Source organism: Leiobunum rupestre, chromosome 11 (assembly GCF_980474605.1).
Source record: "Leiobunum rupestre chromosome 11, qqLeiRupe1.1.hap1, whole genome shotgun sequence".
NCBI lineage: Eukaryota > Metazoa > Arthropoda > Arachnida > Opiliones > Sclerosomatidae > Leiobunum > Leiobunum rupestre.
Genome location: NC_143394.1, coordinates 17,549,864 through 17,568,603, shown reverse-complemented (window position 1 = coordinate 17,568,603; position 18,740 = coordinate 17,549,864). Strand labels below are relative to the sequence as shown.

At 36.9% G+C, this 18,740-nt stretch overlaps 1 protein-coding gene across 1 annotated transcript in view; it reads right to left on the bottom strand.

The window, feature by feature from the left end:
- Nucleotides 1-18,740, bottom strand: part of LOC149921865 (uncharacterized) — an 87,558-nt gene that overhangs the window by 10,894 nt on the left and 57,924 nt on the right. Inside the window, exons 4-6 of the mRNA XM_090163624.1 lie at nt 17,340-17,619; nt 6,082-6,292; nt 1,092-1,388 (exon numbers count right to left, since the gene is read on the bottom strand). Of these exons, the coding sequence (XP_090019750.1) occupies nt 1,092-1,388; nt 6,082-6,292; nt 17,340-17,619 (788 nt within the window). The remainder of the gene's footprint in view (nt 1-1,091; nt 1,389-6,081; nt 6,293-17,339; nt 17,620-18,740) is intronic.

The following is an 18,740-nucleotide window of genomic DNA, read 5'->3' as shown; positions in this document are numbered from 1 at the left end:
CCAAATGTGTATTTTGACTATTCTAACATGTAAATAAATGTTAAATAAGGACTTATTTATTGCAAAGTCGTAAAAGCCCCTAAATGCGTAGCCACCACTGTATCATAAGTGTATAATATTGTTACATAAGTGTGACACTTCCTATTCTTCACGGGCTTCGTCGCCGTTTTGCGTCCGCTTTCTAACGCGTCACACGTAGCCTTTGACAGCGCCTCGCTAGGGGGAGATTTTCTTCTTGTAATGACGTAACTCCGTTATTAGCGCTCAGTAAAATATTCCCCAAAGTGACAAACATCAGCTAGGCTTATTCCAAAGTCCCAAGGCAGTAGGCACCACCATAGGCCTAGGTCATCAAGTGGCTTTTAAAGCCATTAATTCAGGTGACCGGGTTACAATGCGTAGGAAGGTGGTGGAAAACCCTTCACGCCACGCGAGCCAACAGCCCCCTACGCTAACTATTACCGTTAACCTTAACAAGTTTTTATGGAACGGAAACAGAAGAACTCGGGGGAAACCCCTTAAACCAGTGGGGAGAGAACTTTCAAACAATGGGACAATAGTATAGACTTATGGTAATATGTAATATCATAAGTAACATAATAAGAATAAGTATGACAATTACCGAGATTTACAACCAAACGGATTTTCATAGTTATTGCGTAATCAAGATGTTTTCTCAGCACAGAGCCTTCTAGAGTCTAAAATACGCGAGACTTCCACTAAGCCGAATATCTGGTTTCCTATAGATAGGCGGAATATTAGGCTAAAATGATAAAAATTAAAAAAGTTTTTCTCGGCGCCACGAGTTCATGTTTTGTATCACTCGTGATTCTCACTCGGGCTTCAAAACAAAGCCAAAGCCCCTCGCGACTCCAGAACGTGCTCTCCGATATTAGGCTTAAATTTTTATCAAAAAGTAGTCATCCAAAACTGTAAGTCGCGAGTCCAAGTCGCAGCTTGAAGCGAGTATCAGTGCCGAAAAAAGGTTCGGTTACAAAATTAGCATTAAAGCAATATTAAGTGTTATACTTATTGTTATTATGTTACTTATGGTAATATTTATTATGAATTGTGAGAGTGAATATTGTTACCATTTAAGACGTGCACGCTGATCCTGGTGGCGTCGGCGTTGGAAGGTCCGCACGTGTAGTTTCCGGAATCGGCCGGTTGAACGCGCGGAATGAAGAGGCGAGACAGGGTGGTGTCGTCGCCCGCTTTTTGAATGGTGATGTCTCCTCGCGACGAGTCGTAGTTGATCATTCGCTCGTCGTGGTACCAGAAGATGAAGACCGGCGGCTCGGGGCTGTCTCGGATGACGCAGGTTAAATTTATGGCGCTGCCCGTCTTGACGTACAGGTCCGGACTCCCTTGGATATTAGCTTTAGGAACTGCGGACACACAGACACGTTGCATCGTCAAATGGAGGATATTTATTCTCGAATACGGGATGCGGAATGTTAGCCGTTACTAAGCTCAACTCAAAAATATTTATGAATGTTCGTATATTCACTTACGAGGAACCACCTATGGACCGCAGCATTGCAAAGGATGATAAAATTATCGAATAAGTAGATTAGTCCATTATGAAAAGGGATAAAAAAAGCTAAACCCTGAACAAATTTGAAGAAATTTAAAAACTTAGAAATAGCTCGTACCGATAGGTCTTCGAGCAAACAAAAAGACTAAATAGGTCTTCGAGTGAAAAACTAAATTAAATTAAATAAAATAGCCAGAAATTCAACGGTAGACCGGTTTCGTCCGATTTGGGACTCGTCAGTAACGTGCGGGAAATCTGGCTCGCGACTATAACACCGAAAAGAGAAACTAAGCCTAAACATTCGGCTTTCCGTTGCTACGCAACGCGTTTTGAAATTTTTAATGTTTAGGCTTAGTTTTTCTTTTCGTTGTTATAGTCGCGAGCCAGATTTCCCGCACGTTACTGACGAGTCCCAAATAGGACGAAACCGGTCTACCGTTGGAATTTATGGCTATTTTATTTTATTTAATTTAATTTAGTTTTTCACTCGAAGACCTATTTGGTCTTTTTGTTTGCTCGAAGACCTATCGGTACGAGCTATTAGTAAGTTTTTAATTTTCTTCAAATTTGTTCAGGGATTAGCTTTTTTTATCCCTTTTCATAATGGACTAATCTACTTATTAGCAAATTTTATCATCTATTCGCTAACGAAACGAGTCTAGGTGGCGCTGCGGGAGTCATACTCTTCCGCGGTAGCACCCATGATTCAGAGAGTAAACTGTCTAAATCCAGGAGTGGTAATTGGTCTCAGTATATTTCATCCATCATAATAAAGAAATTGCGTACCATATAAAGTTTTTACGTTACTGGCTGCCAAACGCTAATAGCGTCTGCTTTTACGCCATCTATCTAGTTTTCGACGGCAACCGAAAGAGGGCGTCAAAAGTATTCAGTGGAAATGTACTAAAATATAATTTTATAACAATATGGGCATTTTCTATCTATGGTATACGTGATCGACTTAGGGCTGCCAATTGGAGGGTAAAGCAAAACACGTAATTTCAACGGCCAAAGTACGAAATATTCCCCCAAAATATGGAAAGAAGACATTAGGGCTGTACGAGTACTCGAACTCGACCTCGAATAAGTAATTGGAAAATACTCGTTAATTAGGGAGTACCAAAATAGCGCATATTCTGGTACCCGATAACTCAAATAAGCTGCTCTATGTAATCGTCGAGTATTTGTTTTTTTTTCTATCCTCGTTACTTCAAAGCCAAAGAGGGTTTTTTACAACTTTTTGGGGGGCAATAAACGGTACCTACAAAGTTGTAGAAACTGTAGTTCATTTAAATTAAAGGAATATTTTTCAGCATTGAAAGTTACTTTAAACTATTTTTAAATATAATTTCCTAATTTCTTGATTAAAACCAGCTCCTAATAACCCTACTCGTTAAAAATATTACTCGGCTTTTTTTTAGTTACTCGACTCGAATAAGAGAAAGTTTCCCGTTAATCAAGTACTCAATTACTCGACTCAAATACTTTATGAAAAAAAAATGATACTCGATAACCGACTCTATTGCCTAAAACCACTAATCGCACAGCCCTAGAAGACATTGAAAATAGAGAAAGTGCACGGTCATCTTGAAAACGCACTATTTTCGGCGGCGTTGGCTTAAATCCAAAAGCATTTAAGAATAGCAAAATTCCATTTCATTTTCTCCCATATTTTGTAATTGGTTCTTTTATTTAAATGACTTAAGCCTTATAGAAATTGTCGACTGCTTAACCAATTGCGTAACCTAATTAGTTGGAAAAAAAACCCTTCTATTAAAAATTGATTGTAAAATAATGTCTTTGATGTTATAGGTTTGTAGACCATTGGACCGAAATCCCATTCGTCCGAATGTACCATTCAACCGAATTCCAATCGACTGAAAACCTGAACTAACCTAACCTAACCTAACCCAACCTGAACTAACCTACCCGAAGTGAAAACGAACCAGATTTAAATTTCCCATTCAACTGAATCCCGCCATGTTGGGCTATAAACGAAAATACTTTTCGGTTCAATGGGATTCGGTCGAACGGGATTCAGTTCAATGGTATACAACCATGTTATAGTAGTCTTTCTATAAGAGCTTGTTAGAAGAACTCTGTTCTGAAATGTAGAAGTGGTTGGGTAATGACAATTGACGTCATTGACTTCTAGCTATTGGCCTACTCATCCTCTCGGAGACTATAGTCTGTCCGCCGTTTGATTTAAACTTGGCTCTGAATAGCGTGGGAAGCATCTTCAGCTAACCACGCCATTAAGAATTCCCTCCTTTACTCTGGACATGATTCATCGCAGAAGAAGCTTGGAAATCTTAGACTCTCTATAGTCTTTGGCTCGAATCTATCGCGAGGAGCTGGCATTGCTAAGTAAATTATGGTAATGCATTCGCCTAATTATTTATTCTCGGCCTTATCTATGGAAGATTAACGACGGTTCGTCTCGAGGGACGATCCATTCCGAGGTTATGGCGCTGAGAGAGATGCCACGCTCTTAGCGGCGACTTACTCTTCTACAGACGCCCGGTTTGTACAGGGTTCTGCAATGTCTCCCTTTAAACTAGTCCAAGGACTAGACCGTTAATCCTACGGACATTTTTACTTCCAAATTGAATTTGTTTCGAAAGTTATAGTTTGTGGGGGTTGAACGGCTGGGCAAAAATTCCCTTTGTCATATCTTACGAAGACTTACTTCCTCTACGTCATAACGTCGTCTGTTCCGTCGTCTTCTCTTTAGCTTGGGAGAGTGGGTGAGATGATGTGACGTAGGGGAAGTCAATCATCGCCAGATAAGCTAATTAAACGTATAGATGGTGTGGATGGCCGTTAATTGGTTTTTAATGTGATGGCTTTTTCAAATAACTTTAATCAGATCATTAAAACACCCGTCGTAAATGTGTTAGGGAAAATTGAAGGAGTTTAGACGTAGTTTTATCGTGTACAATCTAATCTCCCTACAAGTTATCCCTACAATTTTTCAAGAGGGTGTCTTCACCTGTTCATTACGAGTGTTAAACGAAGATTCCAGGTGAAACCCTATGCAAATGTAGTTTGTAGTTAACATTTCTCCGTTTTGAGCATTTCGATAAAGATATGAGCGTTTAGTTTTTTGGGACAGATTTCTGATTAACCATTTACTTATCTGTGAAAACATTTTAAAAACAATTATTTAAAATAGGTGTTATATTTCTACAACCCGTTACACTTTTGAAATTGATTTTATTATATGAATTAAATAAAAGTCAAAGTTTTTGCTACCCAATTGTCCTTATTTCGCTTGCATTGGATAGTATTTATATCAACCCAACTATTCAATAGAGTGTTAAGCTGAGGGATGTCTTACCCCATCTAGTGGCAGGTGGCAGTACTAAATCCACAGGGTTTTGCCTTAATTAGAAAAACAAATTCTTTGTAAAATTAACCTTATCTACCCTTTTTTGATGACCTTTCAATTAAATTTCATTTAAAAAACCAACTGAAGAGTACTCACATTTCTAATGGTCCAAAAGTTTGTTTTAAAACTACGTTAAAGCGAAAGTATATAATATCACTCTTACGAGATAAGTTCCCATCTTAGATATATAAATGTACCTTCGCAGGTTAACATTTATTAATTTATTTATTTATTTATTTATTGCACCAGAAATGACAAGCAAGAGCTTAGAGACAACGAAAATCTATACATGTATTATATGGGGAAAGCCCCGTGAAAATATATTCAGCGGTTGATTTGTAATTAATGTTTAAAGTTTGTAGTTCACTTCACACCGCGACCGCAACGCCCTCTTCCGAAACTTTGACGAACAATAAACCGCGTCTGTAACCATGAGGACTTGGTAACCAAGTGATATAGTTCATGAAAACCGCGCGCGAGGCACAGTATTAAACAGGTCAAATTCAAACGCCGGTGTTCACCCTTTAAGCTACGCAAATTTGTTTTTGCTTCTTCCGCTGAGTGGCGCTGCGGGTAGGGGTCCAAAGTTATTCCAATTAAAATAAAATTTCAAGAGTTTTTTAACGATTTGCATTGAAATGGAAATAACTATTTTTGAACAATAGGGACTGGGCAGCATTACGTCACGCCGTAACTTTGACTATGGCCGTCATGCTGGTATGTTTTTCATTTCAAATCGGAAAAAGAGTTAGTGACGTATTATCTACGTAATGTTGCCAAATTCCTATCAAACGTACTTGGTAGTTTAACGTAAGTGTTTTTTAATCTTAATTAGGCTTCAGTCAACTTTAAAAAATAAAATAAGCTTAGTGCTTCCCCACAACGGCAGCACGGTTATGGCGCATTAACAGTGTAGAGAATTGGATACTTTTCTCGTCAGAGATATTATATACTTGTGGTGATACATGAAAATTTTCTTTCGAACAATTGAGCCAATTGACGTTTTTCCGGGTTGCGACTTCGCAAGCTCCCTGTACCTATCCTATCATATCTACTAGTCTGTCTGTTAGGCCTTGGATGAGTGAATAATAAGCCTTGGTTATAGGGCGACGCGTCTTGATGGTAATGGGCTAGTAAACGAGCGGGATCTTACCTAGCACCGTCAGATTAACAAAGAGGCTGATGAGTGGGTGGCTGTTGACTTGGCACTCGTAGGAGCCGGCATCTCCCAAATTGGTCAGCCGTATCTGAAGCATCCAGTCTTGGGTCACCTCGTTGTGCACCGCTTGGAATCGCTCGTCCGTCGTGTACGTTGCCAAACCGACCGTTAAGACGTGGAAGTCCTTACGCCGGATCCAAGACACCTGCGACCAGAAAGACGCGAAAAACAACCGTTTACCATTATTTTCGAGACGCTTTAGTGGCTTATTTCGGGGAAGGTGATTTGGACTCTTTTACAGCGTTCCTCCCTGCGCCTAAAGGGGTGTGGGATTTAGTGCTAGCGCCACAAAGAACCTATTTAGATTACTGAGAACGGACGAGACTACAACTAAATTTGCAGTGCAACCAGCCAACCTTTCCAGAAATGGACTAATTTACATAGTCAGACGCACCACGAAACACTTAATGACTTTATTGATAGGTACTGCTCTCATAAGATATGTTAATTTACCTTATTGAGATCAAGAACGTACTCAGTGTGCTGAGAACGTACGACTTGAAACGCTTAATACTGCGGTAGGCCTGGTTTAAGTACTGAACAATATAATGGTCCTACAAGACCCGCAATTGCTCCCTGGATAATAAAGACGATCGAGAACGTGATAATAACAGCTAAACGTAACCTAACGAGGACAATATTTACCTCGACTATAGCCCCTCCCCCCCCCTAATGTTGAGTAGCGCCATCTTCAGCACAGTCGAGGTAAATATTGTCGTCATTAAACTTGAATTTTAGGGGCGTGTTTTTAAATATTTTCCTTGGCACGATAATTGAGAATCTATCAACTAGCTGTTTTGATATTTATAAAGAATGAAAATATTTTCTAAACTGAAATAATCAACGTCTGCTTATAAGACTGTCGCGAAACTAGTGGAAAATGTCTTACATCCCCGATAAAGTGGCTAAATTAATTCTAAAAAATAATTTTTCTTAACTAATTTAATTATTACAACCGATGGAATTTGGGAAAATGGGGAGTTTCTGTTTGAGATAAATTCTAGTACTTAGACAAGTACGGTCTTAGTAACTTAAATACGTTCTTGTTGATATATTTAGGTATTGAGCTCAACTCCACATGGGCGTTACAACTCCACTTAAGCTTCTGGGAACAGCTGAGGATTTTACTCGCTTCGTTGACTGAGTTACTGACAGATTAGGTAGGTACCGATTATTACTGGGGAAAAAACCCGTTTTGTCTCAAAATCGAAGATATAAATGTTCGCAAACGTAAAATATTCTGGAAAATTTTCGAATAAGTACAGAGAGGGATTCTTTTCAATTAATATAAATTTTATTTACTTCTGGTAATATTAAGTTTTATTTAAATATAATAATTATTATTATTCAATAATTCGAAATATTACTTTGACAAAGCTCGGCTGAAAAGTAAACCAGCGGGTGGAGGAAATGTTTCAGTTATCATTACCTGGCGGAATAAAAAAATGTTCTTATACAGAACATTCTATATATGAAAATCGTCTCCTACGATTGGTTTTGAAGGTAATTAGCGCCAGTCACCTTAGTTCTGGTAAACCTGGTGGTGGAAATGTCAAATTAGATGTTCCACCAGAAATATTATATTTCCACTTCTATTGGTTGGTCTGTAGTTTCAGTAATATCTAACGCATGCGCAGTTAGGCGAAAAAGCAGACCAGGATGGTACTTGAACTTCATACCTAAGCGTGACCTTGGTGACCCATGACGTTCCTTTATTGTGAAAAGTAAATAATGGTTTTTAAAACCGATAGATGGCGGTGATTGAAGCTAGCTTTTGTATTTAGCGACATGTTAGCCGGCCCAACTTGTTCGGCCTTGGTTTGATGTATGAGTTTCGGTAAATCCGGGGTCTTTGAATCCAGAGAGGGCCGGGGTTGCGGGGCCGGACGCATTCTTAACTCGGGGTCTAAGCCACCTCAACAAAAGGTCAGGATGACGGGTCACTTGATCGTACATTTGATGATCTCACGGCGCGCCGTGTTGCGAGTCTCGGTTTGTCGCGGACGTTTCCACGCGTCAAACTGCATTTCGCGCAAACGGGCGATCTCGAGATGGGAGTTTAAATCGATTTTGTTTTGTGGCTCTTTACGAAACGATGCGATCTTTAATAGATTTGGTCGGCTATACTTTCGATTGCTTCGTTTTTACCCCAAAAAGCGAATTTCACTTTGTACGGTACCCATTGTAATTTATTTTTAAAATTTAGGCTGTTAGTCGATACTAATTTAGTTTTTAAACTTTAAACTGTTTGTCGATCCAAATTTCCTTTTTAAACTTTAGTTTGTTAGTCGATCCTAATTTAGTTTTTAAACTTTAGACTGTTAGTCGATACTAATATAGTTTTTAAACTTTAGTCTGTTAGTCGATACTAATTTAGTTTTTTAAGCTTAGTCTGTTAGTCGATACTGATTTAGTTTTTTAAGCTTAGTCTGTTTGTCGATACTGATTTAGATTATAAACTATAGTCTGTAAGTCAATATAATTTAGTTTTTAAACGTTAGTCTGTTAGTCGATACTAATTTAGTTTTTTTAAGCTTAGTCTGTTAGTCGATACTGATTTAGTTTTTTAAGCTTAGTCTGTTAGTCGATACTAATTTAGTTTATAAACTTTAGTCTGTTAGTCAATATAATTTAGTTTTTAAACGTTAGTCTGTTAGTCGATACTAATTTAGGCTTCAAACTTCAGTCTGTTAGTCGATACTAATTTAGTTTTTAAACTTTAGTCTGTTAGTCGATACTAATTTAGTTTTTTTAAGCTTAGTCTGTTAGTCGATACTGATTTAGTTTTTTAAGCTTAGTCTGTTAGTCGATACTGATTTAGTTTTTAAACTTTAGTCTGTTAGTCGATACTAATTTAATTTTTAAGCTTAGTCTGTTAGTCGATACTAATAAAGTTTCCTAAATTTAGTCTGTTAGTTGATACTAATTTACTTATTTAGTTTTCTAAATTTAGTCTGTTAGTTGATACTAATTTACTTATTTAGTTTTCTAAATTTAGTCTGTTAGTTGACACTAATTTAGTTTTCAAAATTTAGTCTGTTAGTTGACACTAATTTAGATCTCTAAACTTAGTCTGTTAGTTGACACTAATTTAGATCTCTAAACTTAGTCTGTTAGTTGACACTAATTTAGTTTTCAAAATTTAGTCTGTTAGTTGACACTTATTTTAGTTTTCTAAATTTAGTCTGTTAGTTGACACTAATTTAGTGTTCTAAATTTAGTCTGTTAGTTGACACTAATTTAGATCTCTAAACTTAGTCTGTTAGTTGACACTAATTTAGTTTTCTAAATTTAGTCTGTTAGTTGACACTAATTTAGATCTCTAAACTTAGTCTGTTAGTTGACACTAATTTAGTTTTCTATATTTAGTCTGTTAGTTGACACTAATTTAGTTTTCTAAATTTAGTCTGTTAGTTGGCACTAATTTAGATCTCTAAACTTAGTCTGTTAGTTGACACTAATTTAGTTTTCTAAATTTAGTATGTTAGTTGACACTAATTTAGATCTCTAAACTTAGTCTGTTAGTTGACACTAATTTAGTTTTCAAAATTTAGTCTGTTAGTTGACACTCATTTAGTTTTCAAAATTTAGTCTGTTAGTTGACACTAATTTAGTTTTCTAAATTTAGTCCGTTAGTTGACACTAATTTAGTTTTCTAAATTTAGTCTGTTGGTTGATACAATTTTAGTTTTGAGGTCAATTGTATTAGCTGTATACACCCATTTCAGTCTACATAAGACCTCTAATTGTTTCTATTTCGATCTGATCCATTCATTAATCTGTTTGATTCGCAATAAGCTAAATTATTGAAGTCCAAGAGTACACGAAACGAATAAGTCAGAAATAAATCCGAAACGATTGATCGATTCAACACAGGCAATGTTTAGACAATTAAGTAACTATAGTCAGTTGCAGGCTAAGAAAGACAAAATATATAGTACATTCGGCGTAAGGATACCTCAGACCAGTTCCGGCCAGTCGACCGCGCGTAATTTAAATTTGACCACTTTACGGTCAATTTCAAATTTCGTGAGTTTCATCATTTTTTCGCGCCATCTAGGAACCGAAATTGGAATCTATTTTTTAATTTCATGTTGTCATGAGTTTAATTACTGAATGCAGCTAAAGAAAATTCGATAATTGAAGCTCCAAATATTTTAAATAGCCCAAGAGGTTACTATAAAAAGCATGATAAAGGTTTATTGTTAACAAGTAAAGAGAAAAATATAATTTTTTAACGTCTATAGCTCATTAAGGCAACGTTACCCCCAAGAAAGCGTGGTAACTATTTTAAAAGAAACTGCCGATTTAACTGGTAAGACGTAGAAATAAATTTACAAAATTAAATAATTATACCTACTATTTTAAATTTAAGAATGATAGGAATGCCCTATCTTTTAAATTTGCTCGCCACCACAATTATGAAATTAAAAAATAAAGATTCCAATTTCGGTCTCTAGATGGCGCCAAAAGACGACAAAAAGAGCAAAATTCGAATTTGACCGTAAAATGGCCAAATTCAAATTTCGCGCCGTGGAATGACCGGAAACGGTCTGAGGCATCCTTGCGCCGATTGTACTATATATTTTGTCTTTCTTAGCCTGCAACTCACTATAGTATGACTAAATTGTTTAGCTTAGTTCGAATCGATTATAATAATAATAGGTTTTAAAATATCTAGTTCTAAATGATTATTAGATTGAACGTTAATTAATCTAAATTACTTGGTTACTTAGTAAATTTAATAATAAGTCTAAAATACTTAACGATGACAAAAAACCTTATTAAATAAAAAAATTAAATTTCAGTAAACGTTAATAAGACAAAATTACTTAGTTTAGTCAAACAATGTTTATTAGACCCACTATGTAACTTTTAATCAATTTCATTCCTCATAAAACCATGGACTATTTAGTCTTATTAACGTTTTCTGAATAAGCTAATTTATTTATTTTTATGAATGTTTTTTTTTCTTGGCTAAGCTATGCAATTAGTATTATGAATGTTGTTTGGCTAAGCTATGTAATTTAGTCTTATGAATGTTTTTTGACTAAACTGTAATTTAGGATTATTGATGTTTTTGTCTAAGCTATATGATTTATCTGATTGATGTTTTTTGAGTAAACTATATAATATAATATTATTGATGTGTTTGACTAAGCTACATAAATTAGTCTTATTGATGTTTTTCGACTAAACTATGTAATTTAGTCTTATTAATGTTTTTGACTACGCAATGTAATTTAATTGGTCATTAGGTGGTTCTATGTTAACTGAAAAGGATAATTAAGTCAAACAATCGTGTAAACGTTTTTCTCGTGCGATTTTTGGGTAGATTGAAATAATGATGCAAATCTCAATCCATAAATCGATTAGGATTTTTTTCGTGACTGATTCGATTCCTTCTTCAATTCAAAGTGACCAGAAAAGAAAACATCGTCGAGCAGATGTTTCAGTTTCTGCGAAGTCGATTCTAATCATTTCGAGCGAAGCCACTAATGGTGGGTTATAGGCGTTGCATTATCACGACATCACGCGATATTTCAACCTCATGAGAGCGAAAAAACATAGTATTTAAATATATAATAGAATGGGTAGTAATCTTTTATTAATAGTCGACAATTAATTAATTTTCTTCGCGAATAAAGCAACCGAGAAAAAAATCTCATTACTTTGTGATGTTCTTAAATTGACAAGCAAAATGTTTTTTTCTTTTAGGAAAAACGAAGTTAACATAACGTGGTATACGCCTTCTATTACGGAAAAATGGAAGTTCAGAATCCTATTATTGTAAGTAATAGGTCAAGTAACGTCGGAAATTTTAGTCTCAAGTATGGCTTAAACGAAATTTAATGGAAAACTAAATGAGCATTCGTTCCAGGGTAGATATAAAAAGAATAGCGACACTGGGTCAGTGTAAAGTTAGCTTAAGTTAACTTATTGCTCAAATGTAGTGGTGAAGGGTAGTTAAAGGTAGTGTGTTAGTAGGATAACGATATCATGGATGCCCTTATTTGGGGTATCTGAAGGTCCCTTAATGGTGGTATAAAGCTATTGCACTGATAGAAGTTAGCTAAAGTAGCCGTATTGGTGAAAATAGTTAATAGTGAAGATTAGCTAGAGGACCTGTAAAGGTGAAAGTTAGCTAAAGAAGCAATATTGGTGAAGATTAGCAGGCTAAAGAAGCATTATTGGTTAAGATTAGCTAAAGAAGCAATATTGGTGAAGATTAGCTAAAGAAGCAATATTGGTGAAGATTAGCTAAAGAAGCAATATTGGTGAAGATTAGCTAAAGCAGACATATTTTTGAAGATTAGCTAAAGAAGTAATATTGGTGAAGATTAGCTAAAGGATCCGTTTAGGTGAGGGTTAGCTAAAGAAGTAATATTGGTGAAGATTAGCTAAAGAAGCAATAATGGTGAAGATTAGCTACAGAAACAATAATGGTGAAGATTAGCAAAAGAAGCAATAATGGTGAAGATTAGCTAAAGAACCAATATTGGTGAAGATTAGCAAAAGAAGCAATATTGGTGAAGATTAGCTAAAGGATCCGTTTAGGTGATGGTTAGCTAAAGAAGTAATATTGGTGAAGATTAGCTAAAGAAGTAATATTGGTGAAGATTAGCTAAAGAAGCAATATTGGCGAAAATTAGCTAGAGGACCCGTATAGGTGAGCGTTAGCTACAGAGGCCGTATTAATTGGTGAACGTTGGCTAAAGTGGCTGTATCGGTGAAGGCTAGAACAAAAAAAGTGTAATTCGTCACGCCTGACGCATCTTCGATAACTTTTCCTGGTGACAGCAGGCTAATATTTATATATTTTTGCTATTTCCATTTTGTAATTTCATTCAATTTAATTTTTTTGGAGCTTATAAGGTCTATAACGGTTTTCTTCCGAACCAATAACTCTCATTTTGTTGACGAATAAATGTGTTTTTTTTTTCACATTTAAAAGGTAGATTCTGAGCTCAGGCACGCAAGCTTTAATAATAAATCTAACCCGCTTCTCAAATATTTAAATGTAATAAAAACCATTTCGTTCAACCCAAATAAATTTAGTCTAGTCGTTATACTACTGCACCTCAAAAAATGAATTATATATATAGAAAAATATTTTACGGTCTCAGCTCACGCAGGCTGGCGCCAATCCATAACCATCGTATAAAATGATGGATATTTTTGTGACCTTAGATGTAATACAAAGACATATTTTTTTTTACTTATTGTTTTATTAGAATACGCCTATTACTTTTTTTTAAATCTTTGTAATTTAAAAATAAAATATATATTTTTATTTTTAACGAGGACCTAAAAAGTAAAAGCGCTACAACGATTAACCAGGAAGTATTAAAACACAGCTCCTGGACATACAAGGTACTCTTTATATGGTCCTTACCGCTGGTGTTTAAAACGGTACCTGAAATAAGTGCTATTTTCAACAGGGCAAAAACTGTCCAGTGTGACAGTCAGGGTGAAAAAAAAAAGGGTTAAGCCTAATTGAGATTTATTTGCTGCAGCTCTCGTAGTCGCTTTGATGTTGCCCTAGCCCAGTGGCGGATACAGAAAAAACTCAAGGGCGCTAATAACAAATCATCAAGTCACATGGCGGGGTCGCGCCCTCCTCTTGCTTGGTGCTGGGCCGCCCACGTCAAGGGGGGGGAGGCGCCCCCCGCATGTATCCGCCACTGCCCTAGCCTCAACGAAAAAATTGCCTCTATCAAAAAATGATTGTCGAACCTAGTTAATTTGCTTTCAGCGATTTCCCTTTGGCTAAAGCCATAGAAATAGAAATGAGACTAAAACCACTGCGCTATCCGGTAACCTCAAGGAAACGGACAAGTTAGAAGGCTGCCATGAGAGTGGAATCGCTACTAATCCACGCAGAATTGCGTCCTCTATTAAAAAGAATTTAAACTTCAAATATTTTAAAATAGATTGCGTGCTCCCACAAGGAATACGGGCGATTCCACTCTCATGGAAGCCTTCTAACCCGTACATCTCACCACAATCTAACCGTGCTTCTAGTCTCATTTCTATTTATATGGCTAAAGCGCGAATTTATTTATTTAACCTTCTATCGGTTAGCTCCTTGCCCTAAGAAAATCAGCTAAGTATTTCATTGGATCCCTAAAGCTTACGTATTGCGACGCTATTGAAGCACACGCCGGTGACGTACTTTCTTCTCACCCTCTCATCCCGTTTAAAAACTAGGCCATCATGCCCACGGATCGTTTCAACATAGTCATTCTCCATAAGTATAAATTAATTCATTCTCGTTTTTCGTTCATACGTAGGGCAACACATTTTAATTTTAAATCCATGCTTTGAAAATTAAGAGCAGACTGGAGGCCTATGTATGATATTAAGACAAAACAGCGCTGCCAGATCGTGAAAATTGAATTCTAATACCAGTGTCAGCGTTGCCAGACGTACGATAATTATCGCACAGTGCGATAATTTAATCAAAATTATTAGGGCGTACTATAATTTTCATGGCGTACGATATCGTACCATTATTTCGATAATTCTGCCTCAACGTACTATAATGTACGATAATCATTAGATTTTTTTAAAAACCTACGAACGATTTATATTTTATTATTAATTTATATAACTTTTCTACTTAAAAATGAATGATATACATTTTCTGTACGCGTAGTCCAGAGTGTAAGTTTATTACTCCTAACTATTACCGCATTTTTTAAAACATTTTTAAACATATTAAGTTCAGTTAATAATGATAATAGACATTTTGTTTATTTCCCTGAAATAAAACTCCTGTAGTGCTTTAAAAATCATCTAAATTCAACGCATTTATGTATGAATTAAAATTTATTGCCAAAAAGAAATGTACGATAATTTTCTAGGAAAATCGATAATTTTTTAGCCTAGATACGATAATTTCAGATTTTCGATCTGGCAACGCCTGTGTCCAGATGAGTGGCAGCGCCAGCAACTTACAGTCAGGACTGCCTACAGAAGTTGCCTACAACCATTTAAAGTAAGGGGGCTACCAAAGGTTCCAATAAAGGGCTTCCAAATTCAAAATGATACCAAACTACGAAATTAATAGATTTTGAATAACTTGTTTAACTCTCTTCCTGCTCTCTGCTTATAGCGGAGCTGTAAGCCGCACTTTAGTTGTTTTGTTTCATTGTTGAGTACAGCAGGGTTCACGAAGGCGCAATACGCTGTTTGGACAAAAATAAAGCTACACTCCATTTTGGGCATACTATTTTGGTTTTGTAATTGCAATGATAAAATTATAACACCGACGAGCTAATGAACGCATTTCGTCATCTTGTAAATTGGGGTCTACGACCCATACACGTATCTCCAAAAATTATCGGGCCTGTAATTTTAATAATATTTGTGAGAGATGAAACATTTTACTAACGTTTAAAATATGTTCGGAGTTTTAACAGAATTTTCCGCTAAACTTTTATATCGAATATAGCGTACTTATCTATATAACACGCCATTTAAATTATCGTATTGCTAAAAATTTGGCTATAACGATAATTATAACGAACGTCTAGCAACTGACGAAAAAATAAACAGCATTTTCATTTGCAGCCGTCTCCTATTTTATGTTACTAGCCAGCTTTACATAACGAACGGACACCTAATATGTGGTTTAACTAGCAACGAGTAGTTCTATATGCGGTACTAAATAGAAAGCCTTATAACATTAATCCAAATTCATCCAATAAATAAAACAGCAATTACTTAAGAACTTTGATTGGGAAACTAAGGTAGGCAAATAGGCGTGCAATTTAGTATTATAATAAGAAACAAGGCTTGGGTTTAATTAAACAAGAACACATACATTATGTCAATATAACTGGAGAGGGGTGGGAGCTGTGGGAAATATTAATGTTTTTCTTCGGGGAGGTGTAGCTGTTGATACGAGACGCGTAAATGTAAATGAAACTAGCAAAAGACTATACTATAGCGTTAAAGGAGTCGTGTCACGCGAGCTACTTCATTGCTCACCAAACATGCACGTAAAAATCACAACTTCTACAACACGTTGACACTTTTTTCGAGACCCGTCGAGGATACAGCTGCACTCGCGATTTTTTTTTATACAAGAATCTGCGTGTACAACCTTTCATCCATTTTGTATTAAATAGGCTTTAGTTATTGATTTAACGTCGAGCGCGCCAGACCGATACGATACGTGTGTTTATTACGCGGGTCGTTTTTAATGTTGAAGGGCGGGTTTTCGCGCGCTTTTAGTATTTCACTTAGTAAGCCTTGCTTTGGGGGCGTTGTTGATAACAGGCCTCGAAATATTTTTAAAAGTGAATATATTTATTTTCAATCTGCTAGTTTGTGGTGAGTACGAAGACTTGTTTGGGGGCGTTGTTCATAACCGGCCTCGAAATATTTTTAAAAGCGAATATATTTATTTTTAATCTGCTAGTTTATGGTGAGTACGAAGACTTGCTCTCGTTAAAAAGCTCAAAGTCAATAGAACATTATAGGAATAGGATGAAAATAAAGTAGAACAAAAATAGCACCTATGGTAGATTTTAGTAGACACACCGGGGAGTAGGAGTGTGCTACAGCCGGACTGAAGACGAGGTTTGTTTTTTAATAATTCCTTTAGATTTCCATTTTGCTCTCTTGTGAAAAGTCTGTTTTTGCTTCTGCTAATATTTGAAATTTATTTAACAATGACTGTTTAAATTGAAGAGATATTCCGTTTTAATTTACAATTATAGATTCCTTGCTCTAGTTTGAAGAATGTAAATTGCGCCGCTTGAAGCTAAAGAGGGATGCGAGGTCAATAGGTTAGCTCTTTACACATTTTAAATATACTCTGCTCGAACGTTTTACTGACAAGTCGAGTGGGTATTTTCAAAGGGATTTGTTTTTATTATTGTGGGTGGGTATTGGTAGCTTTTTGGTATGGAGTTCCCACCTCTTTTTCCAATTAATTTAAATATCGTCTCGTTTTATTAAGGTCAGGACTTACGAAGTTATTAAATTAGCAGATGGTTACGCACGGATGGTGTCGAAACCCGGACCTAAACTTTCCTAAAATGGAAATAGAGCTCGCACATGTCTCCGAAAACCTACAGTAATAAATTCATAACCTTAAAACTTTTCAGACTTTTTTTGCAAGGGCGTGGTTTCTATTTCTAGGTGGCGTTGATTAAGTGGAACACACATACGGAACTGACCGTTTTGTCTCCGAGGCTCCTGACGATGCAGTGCAGGTAAACGGTCTGTCCCTGTTGTCCCGTGACGTTTCTGGGCGTGGCCGGGTCAAAGGTCGGCTGCTCGTAGTGCAGGTTCAAAAGACTGCTGAAGGCCGCCGAGGATGACCCCGCGAAGTTGGAGGATGAGGACAGGAAGGCCGAGGACGACCCCGAGTGACCGCTGCCGGAGCTGAAGGGCGCGGGGGCCCTGAACCTCGAGGACAGTTCTCCTCGATGGGAAGACCCGGAGTACGGAAGAAAACTACAACGTGGCCACGGACAAACAAGGAAGGAAGAAAAATTACATTTTGAGACTGTTGTTACGGGCCCTCGATACGCGATGGCGCCACCCAACACTAACTAGGAGACATCCCGAGGTGTTTATCCTCGATTTTTTTCATGTACCTCCATGTACCTTGAAAACTCCTAAAGGGAAAAGTTTCAACGGACATTCGTTTTGCCATGCCAACCAAAAATTTTTTTCACTACTCAAGTTTAAACTTTCTCTACGTAAAATAGCAATGTGGAAAAATCACGAATTGTAAACCCATATGATTTGACCGAAATTTTATTGATATTACCCATTTTTATCGATTTAACCCAATTTTATCAATTTTATCAATTTTACCCAATTTTATCAATTTTACCCAATTGTTTTGGCAAAATTTAAATTTTTTAATTTTTTGAAAATGTTAAAAAGCCGTGATTTCCCCATGCTATTTTACTTAGAGAAAGTTTGATCTTGACTTGTGAAAAATATTTTTGGCTGGCATGGCAAAACTAATGGCCATTGAAACTTTTCAAGCCGCTTTCAAGGTACATGAAGGTCTACTTAACCCTCGAGTTTGAAAAATCGGGGATAAATACCCAGGATGTCGCCTTGTAAGGGAACCTCTGCCTTTGTTTCAGGTGGCACCTAGGAGCAACAAACACAGCACCCTACACAAGGAGAACGCAACCCGTCAAAAGTCGTGGATTTTCTGGTGTACAGTTTTCATTGGTTAGACGCTTTAGCCCCTGCTGCCGTCGGAAGGGGAAAATTCGGGAAATTGTCTTTCCCCTTTCCGTAAAACATTCAGTGTAAAAGGAAATTTGTACACAACACTGCGTTTTTTTTTTGAGATACACACACATCGGTGTCGACCCGAGGCCTTAGACACCAGCACACACACAATAACTGATTAATCAGGGCGAGATATGTGTAACGGCCACGCCAACGGGGGATACGTGGGGACAGGGGTGGGGACACCCTTGGCGGAAGTATTCCGACCACCCGTTAGGGGATTGGTGGTCGTCCTCACACGGCCAACCACAAACTCTGCCTCCCGGACGCCTGGGATTACAGGAGTGAGCCACTACTCCTGGCTCACAACACTGCGTTAG